The sequence below is a fragment of the Hipposideros armiger genome, unplaced genomic scaffold, assembly GCF_001890085.2.
Source record: "Hipposideros armiger isolate ML-2016 unplaced genomic scaffold, ASM189008v1 scaffold_165, whole genome shotgun sequence".
Lineage (NCBI taxonomy): Eukaryota > Metazoa > Chordata > Mammalia > Chiroptera > Hipposideridae > Hipposideros > Hipposideros armiger.
In genome coordinates, this window is record NW_017731515.1 from 1,957,456 (window position 1) to 1,974,160 (window position 16,705).

Genomic DNA, 16,705 nt, shown 5'->3' on the forward strand with positions numbered 1-16,705 from the left:
CCCACAAGGCTGAATGGAATGAGGTAGTACGCTTTCTCAGGGGGAAAGGGGAGTAGCCCCCTGGATGAAGGGTAGAGGGCGGTGCCTGGCACAAATGATAGATAGGTATATAAAAGTGCCCCACCCAACCTGGAGATCAACCGGGGGCTCACTCAAACCAGACAGAGAGATGGCAACCAAACAGCAATGGAGTGAAAATACACTATGTGAATTTGTAAAATAGGTTTTGTGTTTGCTAGTTTTGCTTTATTATTTGTTGAGGACTCAATAACAATCCAGGTGAGAGAAAAGAGAGAGAGTGGAGAGAGCAGGACAGTGTGAGAGAATAAAACATCCAAACAAACCAACACTTCACAAAGGTTTCAACCCTTCCTGGGAGGACTCTGTTTGATTTGTGGTCGATGCCCCATGGGCAGGCAGCACCGTCTGCCATTTAAACACTTCCCAATGTGAATTTCTGTTTCACGGAAAAATTTTTGGCAGGAGCCGTTGGGATGCTCACACATCTCCTTGAATTTGCCCATGGCTGCACAGAGAAGAAAGTTATTATAACTATTTAATTTTAATTGAATTACACGGAGTGGGGAAAGTGTCTGGAAACAATTTTATGTGGATTTTTGTTGTTGTTGTTGTTGTTATTATTTGATTTCTTAAGCCAACACTTAAGAATCTGCCTTTACAGAAAAATTTGGATTTTTGGCATTCTGGAAAAATCTGGCAATATTGGGTGTATCTAAGTAACAAAAGGCTAGCCCTGAACCCTTGGGTAGCCCTGCACCCTTAGAATTTCTAGGGCATACATACCCTAGCTTATCCCAGGCTTTCTTACTCCTTATTATCTCCTAATGCTGATGGCACAGATCCGTTTTTTACTTATTATCAGTCCTATGCTGCTGATTTTTGTAGAGTAGAAGAAAATTTTTAGAGAAATCTCAATTTCTCAATCTCTCTCTCTCTCTTTCTCTCTCTCTCTCTGTCTCCCCCACCCCCAATATCTTTCAAAAGTGCAATAGAATATCAATCTAAAAGGTAATATACTTCATAGCAATTGTTAGAGAGGATATTTTTCTGGGGGGGGAGGGGACACTGCTACATATTTAATATGCAGGTAGTGTCCACATCAGTATTTATTCAATCCTGATGCTGTACTCACTCCTTATGTTTCTGGCACTGGTTTTTAAGGTTGCAATCGTGCTCCAGAAACCATTGCATATGTTGAGAGTTCTTCTTGAGGGCTGAACAAATATACTGGCTGAAAACAATGAATAGAATTTGATTTATATCCTAATATATTATTGTACTATGGGTGGGCCACACACCCCAAGAGGCTCAGTTTCAAAGTGGTTTAATTCTGAGTGGTCTCCATATATAACAAAGTGCTCCTTTTCCATGACAGCTTCTTAAGCTCTTTGATGGCAGTAAGAGAGATATCAAAACCAGCGCATTTAGGTTTTTCAATTCTGGAACACAAAGGTCAATTCTTGAATAGCTTCAATTCACTATAGGGCATCTATATACATTCAACAAATGCCTATTGAATTAAACTGAAATTCAAATGCATTAAATTGAATTTAACTCTTTAATGTCCACAAAGAAATTAGTTAATGGATATGAAGTTCATATATACAATATTTTACTTAAAATGTGAATTGGAAAATAATTTAAAGGGTATTTTTTAAAAATCAATTTAAAGCATTGTGTAGAAATCACTTGGAATTTGAGTTTTTTTCTTTCCTGGGCTATACATCTCTTCCTGTTATCTGTATCCAGCTCAGCTACTGTATATATATGCTCCAATTACCTTGGGCTAAAATTGGTCTATTGCTGCTGAAAGAGACATCTGAGATTAGTATGTTAGAGGATGAACCATGATGTGCCCTGTGACATGTGATAAAACACTTTTGGACATCCCTTTATTGTGGAACTTCGTTTTTCTATTATGGTGTTGTTTCCCCCCTGACCTTACTTCTGGATGATGAATTCCTTGAAAGCGGAAATCACATCTTATTCTTCTCTGTACATATACCTGTGCGTATACATATACATGTACATGTTGTATGGAAATTTGTTGTTACTTTCATTGCATGTGTCTTGGAGTTATGTGTGCAGCTTTGCTGTAGTTGACTACTGAGCATTTTGTTTTCAAATCACAAAGGAGCTTTGTAAAAGGATGACACACTGTTACTTGTGTGTAAGAATCCAAGTCATATCAAGGGTATTTTTCTTACTTTATTGTTTTCATCAGTTCTTTTCAGGTGACTCTTGTATATTGCATGCTGTGGGCACACTGTCATGTCTAGCTATTTGTTTTGGAAACAAAAGTTAGAGTTACTGGGAACATAGTAGATGATTTTGTCCCATTAGTTATTTTACTTTTATTAGATGAGGAAATGAGGCAGAGCGAAAGGAAGCAACTTGCCCCAAATCAATAGTGATTTAGTGAGAGGGAGGAGAGGGGCAGACCTAAAGCTTGTGTCTTCGGCCCCATTCCATTTTCCCTCTTTCCTCTCCTTATCTTCCTCTATCTCCCCAAGAAAATCTGCAGTCCTGCTGCAAATGACCACCTAAGGACAGCAGGAGAGATCTCACTCCCCATGGAGACTATTCTTTCTTTACCTGTGTCCTATTTTTTCTTCTCTAGTCCTGGTGCATTCCATTTAGGCTATAAGTAGTGCTTTTGCCTCTGCTCTTCTAACCATCACACATTACTTTCCTTTATTTGGGTCGAGTGACAATGAAAACAAACAAAAATAAATAAATTCGTTTTCAAAATTTGGAAGTTTTGAAACTTAGTTAAAAGCATTAATTTCCTGGAGATATGGATACCAGACATACATTTTAATTTACTTTCTTTCATCTAATGCATATGTTTAGCAACCATGATTACTTAGTAAATACTAATCAGATGGGCCATTAGTAATGATATGTGGACAGTTATCTTTTAAGTTGAAGTCGCCAGCTTTGTGCACTCCTCAGTTAATATAACTGGATATGGCTTTATCTTTAACAAGTCTTTGGAGAGAGTCACATGAAGGAAGCGGCCTAACGGAACCATAGGGTGGAATGTGTAGTGAAAGCCAAGACTGAAGACCAAGCCTTGACTGACAGCTTACTCTTTCATTTTGCAGCAGAGACTTCACTTTTCAGGGCCTTGATTTTTAACTCTATACAATAAGAAAAATAGACCCAATCATCAAGACCTCTTCAAATCTTATCAACGCATAATTTTACGGTACCTGTAGCTATTGTAGTTTCCCTGCTAATTGTAACAGGCATAACTGTCCTTTTGTTAAAAAATACTTCTGTATTTGTTTAAAAAATACTAATTCTCCCCATTATAAAAAGAGGAAGCATATTCAAGTTAATTTATATACTGTGTTCAATGAGTCTCTTACATATCAGCTCTTCATAATGGGGTGGGGTAGCTTAATTCTACCTCAGGGGCTGTAGTTCCAGACCATCCTGACATTCATCGCCACACCCTTATAGAGTATAGGGTAGTGGATATACTTCACACATATGCAAAGACACACACTCACACATATGCGCGTGCGCACACACACACACACACACACACACACACACACACACACTAAGGGAAAGAGGCAGATGAAAACCATGAAAAGACAACCTCAAACACTCTTAGCACTGAATTAATGTGATGATTTTCCTTCCAAAGCTGGCTCCTACAATCAGGTCCTTGAAGGCCTAGTGCCTTAAGCTCTCAAACATTGTGTTGCTTTTAGCTTTTGCCTTTTTTTTTTTTTGGTTGTGATTTATTGCTCTCATAGTTCTCACTTGGGAAACATCTCATTCATCCTGTGTTAATGCTCTATTTTGGGGGTTTGTTGACTCCTCTCTGGACTATATAGCAATGATGGTGTCCAGCCTATGACTTCTAGGAAGTCAAGGGCCATCATGTCTTTTTTTTTGTTGGTATGCCTGCTTCCTAGTAAGGGCACACAGTGCTGCTTGACAGATATCTAATAAGCGGAACTGTTTTCCCACCTCCAGTTTCTCCCCACTTTAATCTCTCCACTCTACTTCCTCCAGATTAGTTGTTCTAAAGCAAAGTTAGAATTTGCCTCACAGGCTGCACCCGTTCACTCCAACCCCCCAAATCTGAAATACTATCTACCCCATTAGCAGTAAGTAGCCCGTTAAAACAGATTTAGATAGGAAAGTGTGAGTTCTCCAAGAATAGGCATGCCTCCCATTATATTTTCTGTTGAAAATTTTGGAAACTGTCCTTTTTCAAACAATAGAAACCATAGCAATCTACAGTTCCTTAAAATATAACAGGATTGGGCCGGCTGAGTGGCGCGATGGTTAAGACTGACTTGGGATGCCAGAGGGCCCTGGTTCAGATCCCACATATGAGGGCCAGTGACACTGCCCTCCATAGCTAAGATGCTTAACAACAGCTCAACCTGGAGCTGGGCTGCCGAGAGTCCCCAGCGACGGCGTAGGCTGCAGCCCCTGTGGTAGTGGGTTGCCATGGGCTACCATGTGTAGCCAGCAGCCAGCGTGAGCGGCCAGCAGCCACAGTGAGCGGCAGTCCAGAAGCCGGCGACTGATCTGTCTCCCCCGGGAAGAGCGCAATGATGGTGCCAACTTGGGCCAGTGAAGCAACATCCTCCACAACTAGACTGAAGAACAAAAGGACAGCAACTTGTCTGTTCCCCTTCCCCCAATTTCCCAGCACTGTTCCCATCCCCCCAATTCCCCAATAAAAATCTTTTTAAAAAATTAAAAATATATATATATATATATATGAGGATTGTCCACATTTACATATCTATGACTACCTTCCTACTCCTTTCCAACCGGTGAGGCCCTGAATTCTCAGGAAAAAAGAAGATATTCCACTTGATGTAGAGCAATAACTTGCTCATTCCTGCTTGGAGCTATACATCCAGGAGTTCTAGGAAATCTCCTGATCTATTTTGGGTGTCTGGTCACACACAGATTCCTATCTAATCAAGGTGCCTTATACCTGTGATCCAGGTGTGCATGCTGGATGCAGGAAGATACACTCTACAGCAGTGTCATCTCTGATCCCCGGGTTTAAGTTCTATTATAAAAGACTAGATGTTGAAAAGGAAGAGGAAAAGCCAGGGGTTGAGATAGAGCATCAAGGGGCAGAGTCAAGCCCAGGGGGCCTACAGTATTGTGGGCCAGTGGGCTGGAGATTTCTTAGAATTACAGTAAACCTTTCAAAGAGATACCTCACCCCCCCCCCACCTACGCCCACGCCTCACCAATCCCTTCTTCCTAGGCCCCTATAGCTTCGGCATATTTTTTAGGCCAGTAAGTTAGAATAACTGTCTTTCGCTGAAAAGTAAGTAAAAGAGCTTTGGAGACCAAGATTTAGTAAGATAACATGCCATTTTCTGTTATCTAGATCTCACAACTGCTAGTAAACTTGCCTAATTAAATTCATCTCTAGAGATGGAGCAAAAAGGGTTTCAAACACTTGAAACACCCTCAACTTCATTTCTTCTAACTGTGAGTGGCTGCAAAGAGCTAATGAGATAGGTGGCTACAGGGCTCTCAGCCAATGGGTCTTCTAGATTTGCTCTGAGACCCCTTCTCAAGGCTTTGGTGATGGGGATTTTGCTCTGAGTGCTGGATCTCCATCAGGCCTTAGGCACTCTACTCTCACCAAGGCTTCCACAGTTTGTTTGTTTGTTTGTTTGTTTGTTACCTGGTAGAACTTGGCTCATAAAGAAGAGAATGGTAAAGAGGAGGCCAGCCATCCTCATGGCTGGAGAGAGGAGAAAGCTTGGCTTCATTTCCAAGAGGCAGAGCAAACTTCCGTCTGCGGCTGTCTAGCAGCAGCAGAATGGCATGTCTTTGTCTGGATAATAGGTGCCCCTCTGTACTTCATTAGGGATGTTCATGGACAGACGAGTTCTATGTATACAGAGTGGCCTTCATAAAGAGACTGGGAATCCTTGTTTCGTTGGACACTCAGATCATTAGGAGGATGTGGGCACACAGCTTTGACGAGAAAACCTTGTTAAATGGGAACATAAGCTACAAACACTTTGGCAACAGATGAAAAGTCTCTGAACAAAGAGCTATCTATATTAAGTTACAGTGAATCAGACTATGTTGAGAAACCAGCCAGTTTGGTTGGTGACTAGACATTTTGTTAGTGAATACTTCCCAGGCTTTACTCGCCCTGTTAATAATGAATCACCCTCTCACTCCTGGTCTGAACACGCACAATGCTTGCTCAGGGTATAGTGCTCACCATACCGTGTGTTAGTTTGCTGTACGTACATTTACTTCTCCCACTACTGTGTGAGCTTCTTGCTTGCTAACATCATGCTTGGCTTCTCAGAACTGACGAGAAAGTTGAATCATGTGGTCATATACTCTCAAATCCTCCTCATTGAGTGTAAAACTGCAGGGCAGTGAAATGCCACTGAACATGGAGGTAGCAGGTCTGGATTTAAGTTCTAAATCTTAGACCTGCTACTATCTAGAGGTATGGTTACAGGTGGGAAAATTGTCTTCCTTGAATCTCAGTAGCACCTATGTAGGTCTAGCTCTGTTGAATGTAGATCAGGGGACTCTCAGTTATTATTGTGCATAAAATCAACAGGGAAAGTTGCTTTAAAATGCATACACTTAGATCCACTCCAGGAATTTTAGTTTGGTAAGGTGAAGTGGAGCTAGAAGTCTGCATTTTTAACAAATTTCCCAGGTAGTGGCTATTCTGAAATTTATTTTGGAACACTCATTGTTAAATACTAACTTAGATCACCTGTAAACTTCTTTCTAGCTCTAATATTAGAGTATTCTAAGTTCTGTGTCTTAGAATAAATCTCATGGTTGGCTTTTATGAGTGACAGCAGGACACTGTGTGTGTGTGTGTGTGTGTGTGTGTGTGTGTGTGTGTGCGCGCGCGCGCACACACACTTGCACATGTGTGTTCGCAGCACGGAGGGGTGAAGCACATTCCTTAATCCATGCAAAATTAGATTCTAGTTTTATAAAGAATACTCAGGAATTGGCCTGTGACTAAATTGACTGAGCAATCTGTTTGGAAGAAGGCTATTGCAGTAATAGAGGCTAGATGAGGCTCCAAACTGTATAGAGAGAAGGGAGGGAAAATGAGATACAAATTATTGGGGCATAATGATATATATAAAGAAAGTGCACATATATGAGTAATCCAATATTTTTAACCTGAGTGCTTAAGTATATGGTAATAACATTTATTAAGATCTGGACTAGTAAGTGAAGTTCAACTGGTAGACAGCCTCCAAAATGGCTCTTAGTGATCTTCCGTCCTAGTATTCATACCCTTATGCAGTTCCCTTCCATCCTGAAGGAGGCTGACTTGTGTAACCAAATGGGATATTGCAGAAATGATGGAGTATAAGTTCTAAGGCTAAGTCATAAGAGACATTACAGCTTCAGTCCTGTGCTATTGGACTCAGTCTGGGTGAAACGAGCTTACATTTCATGAAGATATTCAAGCAAGACTGTGGAAGTGTCCACATGGTAAGGAACTAAGGCCTCTTGTTAACAGCCACATGAGACAGCCATCGTGAAAGAAGATCCTTCAGACCAGTGGTTCTCAACCTTTCACAGGGGTCACCTATGACCATCAGAAAACACGTATTTTCGATGGTCTTAGGAACCGAGACACCGCTCCTCTATCCGTCTCCAGACCCACATGCAGATACGCCCACATGCGAGTACCCAGCGACCCCTGTGAAAGGGTCGTTCGACCCCCAAAGGGGTCGCGACCCACAGGTTGAGAACCGCTGCTTCAGACCAAGCCAAGCCAGGGCTAGCGGACCCCAGTCGCCTTGCCTTCCAGTACAGCACCAGAATTCCTGTGGCACCCAAGAAAATGTAGAGCATTTCCAGAGTCTCTGGTGGGCTTTATAAGCTGCCCCTACACATCTACTTTAGAAAACATCAGATCCTGAGGTCCTGAGGATAGAAAATTCTGCAGAGGATCAGGTGGGTGGGAACCTCTCTCCAGCCTTTCCAAGAAGGCTAGAGCACTCCCGGCTGGGTCCCTGAGTTGAGCTAGAAACTGATGAGTTTCTTGAAATGTTCATAGTCCCCTCTGGAGGCAGGGCCCAGCTCAGGCCAGCAGGGGAAATTTGGGGAGGGCATCTCTGTTCAGGCTTAGGCCCTGCAAACATTTAGAAGTACCCCCGAGGGCCCAGCAACCACTTGTCCTGGCCTGCAGGCCAAAGCGAGGGAACCCCTGCCGGCCAGAGCAACCACAAAACTTTCTAAAACTTTCTAAGTCAACTGTGGGGCCCAGGAACTGCTCCTGACTGCATGGACTACAGTGGATAGCATCAGGGACCCTCCTAAAGGAATTTTTCTAAATCACCTGGGGAGAGGGGCAGAACCACTGGTTCCTACCTGGAATGGCAGGAGAGGGTGTCCCAGGCCCTCCAAAGCTTCTACAAACTTTTATAATCAGTTTTCCATTCTGGGAGCTGCTATTACTAACAAAGAATGCACATGGAGGGCATCCTATGATGCCTGAGGTTCTGGAAATGGTTTAAGTCTGAGCATGTAGGAAAGGCTTTATTTAGCTGCACTACAAGGCTCAGGGTGGATGACCGGCCACCTAAGAGCAGAATTCTCTGTGTCTTCCAGGGGCCCTGAGGAACCACTGCTACTGGCCCATGTCGCCCCCTGCTGTCCAGGTAGCACATAAGATTACGCCTTCCAACAGACCCAGGCAGAGATATGGAACCTAGATGTCCCAACCATGAGGGGCCTGGGCAGATCAGGTGGCAAAAGCGCAGTCAAGTGGTGAGGGCTGAGGTAGCGCTGGGGTTTAAAGTTCCTTTAAGACAGCATGTCTGCCTGCGGTGTGAGACAGATGTGGCTCCGGAGCTTCTGTCTTCCTTGCAGGGAGCCTTGCCCAACCAGCCATCTGGCCGAATTACTGAAAGCTGCTGAGTATCCTGTGGCATGCAGGACCAGAGTTCTTCAGCCTCTGTTTAATTTTCCTCTTGCACGAGTCCCTATGCTCCCCATAGCTTCCTGATAGTTGTTTACATTTTTCCTCCTGTTGCTCATGTTTGCAATCATGGACCACTTTTCATGGTGCAATCCTAGGACTCTGACTCCACACTCACCCCATATCAATGACTTGTTGTTATTCACTTAGAGGAATCTGTGCTATAATCTCTGTCTCCTTAGTTTACTATCACTATAATTATTAAAATTACTAGTATTTATGTTATTTTGGGCATCATCGTAGTGGTCCTGGTTGTTATTCATCATTAATTTTTAGTACCATTTTTAGTCTAGGATCATTTTCGTGGTGATTAAACAACATTGAATTGAGCTTCTCTATTTACAAAGGCAGTTTGATTTACTGAAGATGATGATAGACGTGCATATACACAGCTGCTCACATGTTTTCCCTTTGCTGCCTGGGAGTCCTTTTATTGCCAGAGCCTCCAGAACAGTGTAACAGTACCCTGGAGGACCCAGCAACCACCTTTGCTGGCCTGCAAGTTCCAGTGAGGGTATCCTTGGCCATCAGAGTCACCACAAAGTTTTCTAAACCAACTTGGGGGCACAGGGTCTGCTCCTGCAGGCATGGACAAGTCATAAATGGCATCCATGGTATTCCTGAAAGCCCTCTGTAGGCAGAGTAAGGCTCATGATGTCAGGGAGTCCTGAGGGAGGATGCCCTTGAACTGCCTGAGCCCCTAAAATTTAGCAAGTTCCCTTCGGTGCCAGCAACTTCTTGTCCTGGCCTTGATGACCCAGGGAGGGAGTCCTGGAGCTGCCAGAGCCATCACAACATTTTCTAATTCTATTCAGGGTTGTGGGAACTGCTCATTTTTCTAGCAATGTTGGGGAAGGTGTCTACACAAGCATGTGCCTCCTTAGAATTTTTCATGTCAGCTCAGAGCCCAGAAACTGCTATTGTCAACACTTGAGGCACAGGTGTGTCCAAGGCCCACCTGAGCCTCTGGAAATATTCTGTCCCTTCAGGTGTTCTGGCAGTGCTGGGACTGCACTGGAATGCATGGAAATGGTGACCCTCCAGCCTGAGCAAATGCAGAATGTTGCAGGTTGGTCAGAAGTCCATGACCCACTCCTGTTGGCCTGTGTTGCCCCCTGCTGGTCTAGGAACAACTGTTGAAGACACCTTCCAATAGCAGCTTGCTGAGATATGCGGAAGCAGGATGTCTGGACCTCCAGGGTTCTGTGAGAAACCCCTGGCAGAAAGGCATCCAGGCAGTGAAGGCTGAGATAATGCAGGGCCTTAATGTAGGTATGGTAGGGGCTTCTGCACACTGTGTGTGGGTCTGGAGTCCCGCATTCCTTGCATGGAGCCAGCTGCATCATGGCGGGATGGGGGGCAACTTCTAAATTCTGGTGGGTATGGAATGATGGGAAAGTTCAGGACCAAAGTCTGTTTATCTCCATCCCTTAGGACACCCCTCCAGGTTTGTGCAAGAGTTCCCAAGTTCACCCATGTCCTCCTCCTCCTTGGTTTTCTATTCCTCTCTGCTGCTACTTTCTGCCTTAATTTTTTTTTTCCTTTGTGCAGACCTCAGACTGATTCAAAATATCCCATTAAGGCCAGAAATTGGTACCTTGTCATTCACATGGGGAGCCTATACTCTAATCTCCCATTACTTTAGGTTTATTTTTATCATTATTAGTGGTGGTATTATTATTGTTATGGTGATCATTTTTGCTATTATTTATTATTATTTTATTGGTAGTATTCATTATTACTTTATTAGAATTTTATTAGTAATTACTTACCTTTTTTTCTTATTATGGATCATTTTTGTGGTGAATTTATACAACATTGAGTAGAACTTAGAAAAATCTGTGGTTGCTCAGGCAGGCATGTCTGTATCTTACAGTGCAGTAACAAAATTTCTTGGGACAATGAGGGGTCTTAGAATATTTCCAGAGCCTCAGGCATTCCTAGGATGCCCGCTTTGCACCTCAGTTTTCAATAATGTTGATTTCCTGGCTCTGAACTGAAGCTGAGAATGCTGGGGCAGGTGTGACCCTTTAACCAGTCTTTCTAGAAAGCTAAGAACAATATAAGCCCCTGGGTGCATTTAGAAAAAAAATTCATGGCTAAGGGTACCCTGTAAGGGGTTCCCCTGGCAGCACAGGCAAGTACATGCCTCCAGAGGGGCCTTGATAGAGTAGACTTGAGGGGCCAACTGGTACAGCTAGAATTCGGGAGCATCAGTGTGTGTGTATGTCTTTTGGGGAACCCTCTGTAATGGTCTTCAGTAAATTGGGGACCATTTGTAAACAGAGAAACTCTATTCAATGTTGTATAACAACAAGCAAAAAAAATCCATAATAATAAATGCAACATACAAATAGTAATGAATTACAATGACAAGAATAACAATGATGATCACAGTGGCATTAACACTAACACTACTACTAATGATGATAATAATAATAAACCTAAGAGATCAGAGTATATATTCTTTAAAGTAATGACAAGCTACCTACCAATATCAGGCCTCTTGGGGTAGTTTAGATTCAGAGTCCTAGATCTGCACAAACAAAATAGTTCCATAAGGAAAACCAAGCAGCAGGATGTGAAAGAAAACCAACCATGAGAAGGACTTTGGTGAACTTGGGATGTGGTGTGCAAACCCTGGAAAGACACACTTCAGGATCTGTAATAGGAGGATCCTGGACTGGGGCCAGGCTGCAGCAGATACTCGTCAGATTTTGGAAGTCTGTCCATTGGCTGATGGGACCAGGAGTCATGGAAGGAAGGCAGGAGCCAGAGCTATAGTTAGCACAAAGAAGCCAATCCAGCCAGCATGAAGCCCCCAGCACGATCTCAGCCCTCACCTCCTGGCCCATTTTGACCCCGAAGCCCAGGAGCATAGTGAATGATGCCCTCCAATACCCCTGGGTGGAGATACGGGAACTGACATGCTTGGATCATGAGGGGCTCTGGAGGACAATATGGCAGAAAAGCAGCCAGTGGGTGGAGGCTGAGGAAGTGCTGGAGCCTTAGAATTCCAAGTATGCATGGATTCTGAGTAGAGGATAGAGGCACGAGTGTGGCTTGGGAGACCTGCTTTCTGACTGAACTACTGAGAGTTGTTGAGTATCTTGTAGGAGGGCAAAAGCCAGGATCCAGTTTTCCCCTCCTGGAGGGGTTCACACTCGTGTTCCCATGGTAATCCATGCTCACCTATAACTTGTTTTCCCTTTCTCTACTGCTTCTGGTGTTTGCCTGCACGGAACTCATTTCGGGGTGCAGTTCTAGGACTCTGACCCCAAACTTCCTGATGAGGACCCATAATTGGCACACTATTGTGTACTTAGGGGAATCTGTGCCCCAATTTCCATCTCCTTAGGTTAATATTATCACTATTAAAATTATTACTATTTATGTCATTATCATTATCATTATTGCTGTTATTCATGTTATTTTTATTATTATCATTCTCATCATTTTCAATTTTTGTAGCTGTTAAATAAAGTTTCCTGTTCATGATTAAGGTGTGGTTTAATGAAGATGATTAGGGTTCCCTCACATATGTCACACACAGCTGATCCTGGCTGTCGGTGTACCACCTGATGTCTAGTGGAAGGTCAAGCCTCCTGAAATATTTCAAGCCTCTAGATGAAGGAACCCTTTCAAGCTTGCAGTGGAGACTCAGGGGAAGTTATCCTCTCCCTCCTTCAGCCTACTGAAAAAATGAGAAGTATCCTTGTGGTCCTAGCAACCATATTCTCAGGCTTCTAAGTCATATAAAGGGGACTTGGACTATGTGCAAAAATGCCTGAAAAAGTAATGATCCAGTGATCCCATTGTTTACTTTCTGCTCATATTAACAAGGACATTTGCCTAGAAATACCCATGGCTGCATTTCTATTGGAAGGGAAGCATTTGAATTATACAAATGTCAACCAGTTGGAGAAGGGATTAAAAAAGAAAACCCCAGTGCAGCTACACAAATAAATAGTAAACCTCAGTGAACCAGAATGAACTAGAGCTATACGTGTCAATGGGAGTTTTTTCAGGAACAATTATTTGGGTCAAAAGGCAAGGTGCAGAATGAAACAAAGTGTATTGACAAATGTACAAATGTTTTTACTTGTATAAAATATATGTTGTTAAAATTTTACACACATATTAACATTTTAAAATGCTTGGAAATGGTAAACAACAAACACTGAATATTACTTCAAGAGATAATTAGATCATATATGATGAGATCGTATATTAATTAGATTATGTCAAAGTGAGTTAATCAGATGCCTCCAAAAGGTAGACTCCTATATGCAAGAATATCTTTTAAATTATAATCCTAAATTGTCCATCAAAACACACTGGCCATCAAACTGTCTTCAAAACAACATTAACCATGTTCATTTCCTAGAAGAGTGTATGAAAGAGCTTATTTCAAATAAATTAAGGAGACAATATCAAGAACTTTTATAATTTCCCAATTTTATGGAAAAATGTATCAAGTGAATATTGTTATTTCTATTTTCCCAATCATCACTGACATTGGTTGCTTTCATTTTCATTAAAATAATCATTCCTATTTCTTGTACTGTTTAATTTTTCATGGCCCATGACTTTTTATTTTGTTGATTTCCATTTTCAATTTGAGAGGAAGTCCTGTTATGAAATGTATGTGTGGCATCTTCTCCTACAGCATTCATGCAGGTAGATGCTCATCCACACAACAAAGAAGAAATCTGTCCTAAAAGCTGTTCTCACAAGTCAGCTGCCAGTCAAGAAATCTGCCCTGAGATTCCCATCCTGCAGTGTCTCCCATGAAAAGACCCCAACTTTCCTTATTCTCATGTTGTGGACAAAACAGAGGGACTGGGTGTCACTGAATCTCCCCAGCCAGTATCCAAGTACTTTGGCCAGGACCCTACACTCATTTTCAAAGTTACAGGCAACAGAACACTCCTGGCATTGGCCCCCATGATGTTCCCCAAGCTGGCCCCAAGGTACTTGGCCATGTTCTCAATCCCTAGGCACAAGCCAAATATCCTGACATGAACTTACATCCCAGCCCATATCCTGCTGCATGGTTTGGTCCAGGACTCCAAACTCAGCATCAAGGCACAAGACAAAAGATCTGCTCAGATCCCAATCCAGACTTGACAGAACACCTCAAATAAACTGAGTCTCAGCTTCTTTCAGATCTCCAGAGGAGCCCCTGATCTGGGGGGCTCTCCATACTTTCCAGCTTCCCTTCAACAGAAATGGATTTAGTCCCAAGGATACATCTCAAATGACAAGGAGGACACTTGCCCAGATGCCAAGTACCTCCAGCCTCTACATAAGAGACCTCACCTGAAGACCACCCAAGCCTGCACTGGGTCCCATCTTCCACCGTCCAGCCATGTTCTAGGCCAGTACCTCCAATGGTCTTCCTGAGATTGGACAATGGTTGGTGGAGCTCCAGGTTCATATTAGCTTCCTCATCCCAGCCTCCTGAGAAGCCCAGTTGTGCAGGTCAGAGTCCTCATGTCTTAAAGGGTTCTGAGGGACACTGTCCCTTTGTCCTTGTGATCATCCTCTTAGAGGACCTTTTGGTCTCCTCCTGTGAGAAGAGTGACTGGGAGTGACGGGGGAGACTCATGTGCTTTTGAGGGGACTGTTGGACTGAGGAGGGGAAAGATATGGGGAAAGACTGCATCTGGTGACTAGTGCTTCCTCAGCTATGGTGTACATAAAAATGGTGGAATTCCAGACAATGCTGAGGACAGACACACAGATATAGCCTATTTTATTTATGTAAAGTACTTAAAATAGAATTTATCAAACTGGCATTTAAACTTAATTTTATAAGAAACTGAGTCCACACACAGGAGTAAATATCAAAATATAAATAGGAAGCTATGAAGTTAATGTGTACTTGATGTGTAAATGACTGAATTTTGGGAAACTCTGGGTAATGTGTCCACCTATGGGCTCTGCATCTGTAATCAGCACCTTGTCCTAAAATGAAAGTTTTTGATATTGTGGAAATATTTTAGTAGAAACTAATATAGGAAATAGTCTTTTGGCCTTGTACATTTTTGTTATTATAGGACATTGTAAATATGTTTTTAATTGTTTTTCAGTGTTAATAAAGTTCTCCCATATGACATATTTTATAGGTATTTTGATTTTTAAACATTGCTGATCTTTTTTTAAAAATTACTTTTATTCACCCAAGTTCATTTACTGGAGAGTAAAGAGGAGCTTGGTTGGATCTGCAGTTTATTAGAATCACTGAATCTCAGGCACAACCCAGCTCTACTGCATCAATAAATGCATATCAACAATGTCCCCAAGTGATTTGTACACATATTAAAGTGTGATAAGCACTGCATTTAGATTAATTCTCAATTTCAGTCACAATGGAATCACAATGGAATTTAAAAATGCTGATGTCTATGTCCTTCTCCCAGATATACAAGTTTAGTGGGTCTTGTGTGAGTCCTCAGCATCTGGGATGTTAAGCCCTCCCCAGATAATTCTAATTCTTTAATGAGGGAACTTCATTATGCATCCCATGTGCATCCAAGAGGAATAACTTCAGCGGACTTTTAGCCTCCCCCAGCACACACTATGTAGAAACAAGAATACAGATTTGATGGAGAAGGTGGATTGGTTTACACTGCCAGGACTATGTCACTTGACTTCTATGTAAAGAGAGAAGGGGATGAAGAAAAACTAAATGGGGGAGAGGTTCTGATATCTGGATTCCGTAACCTCAAATCGGATGCAGTCCTGGATCCTTAGTCTGCGTCCAGTTCTCTACAGATCTGAGAGGAATAGGTGAGTTCAGGTTCAATGATGTCAGTCCTGGAGACCTGGAGGAGCAGTGGCATGAAGCCCATGGATTCTACTGTCCCTCTGCCTAAGAGAATGTTATCTTCCAGGATGTACATCCATTTGAGTTCAAATATTTAATATTTAAAAAAACCCAAAACCTTCAAAGTTGGAGAAACTTGTATAAAGGAAAACTAGAAGGGTTCTTCTTTTGCAATAATCTTTGAGAAATTTCTGCAGCATAATAGTTGGGATTTAGTCTTGCCAAATTCTCTATAGCATGAAATTCAGAATTTACAAAGGAAATTTTAACTCACGTATTTCACGTTAAAATTCATTAAAGGTATAAAAAGGCAATTGAAATTTGAAAATCCAGTTTTACTATGCTTTTAAATGTTCATGTGAGAAAGTACATATTCCAACCAAATGCATCTGGAAATAGTGAAAAACTGATTTTTCATTAAAGTAAAATCTACATATTTCCTTCAGTGCAAACATTTTACAAGCCTCATTATCCATACTTGACATAAAACATTCAGAAACAGAAAACAAAACACAGATTAAAATAGCCTCCTTTTTCAAATTAAAGATACTCGTTCAGATTACCCTTGGAATGAAGATAAGGAAAAATGTGAAATTACAATATATTTAGAAAATAATGACGTGCAAGTTGTAGGATGTCATCCACATTTGTCTCAAAGGTATTTGAATTTATAAATCTCAAGAAATGTGAAACGGAACAAGTTAAATATCAAGAAGAAACGAATACATACATACACAAACAGTAATTTTGTTCTTTTAAAGCATTTACTCTGCCCTTCAACCTCACTGCCTAATGCTGGCCCGTAAAGTGCTGGGAACAGAGCTCTGAGCCCCTAATAGAGTCTCTGCCTCCTAGTGAAT

General features: G+C 42.0%; 1 protein-coding gene across 1 annotated transcript; it reads right to left on the reverse strand.

Moving 5' to 3' along the window:
• Window positions 1-362: 362 nt before the first annotated feature.
• Window positions 363-5,765, reverse strand: DEFB108B (defensin beta 108B). The gene is made up of 2 exons (XM_019651732.1): window positions 5,708-5,765; window positions 363-526 (listed from the first exon to the last, which is right to left on the reverse strand). The coding sequence occupies exons 1-2, from the start codon at window positions 5,763-5,765 to the stop codon at window positions 363-365; spliced, it is 222 nt and encodes a 73-aa protein (XP_019507277.1).
• Window positions 5,766-16,705: the final 10,940 nt, after the last annotated feature.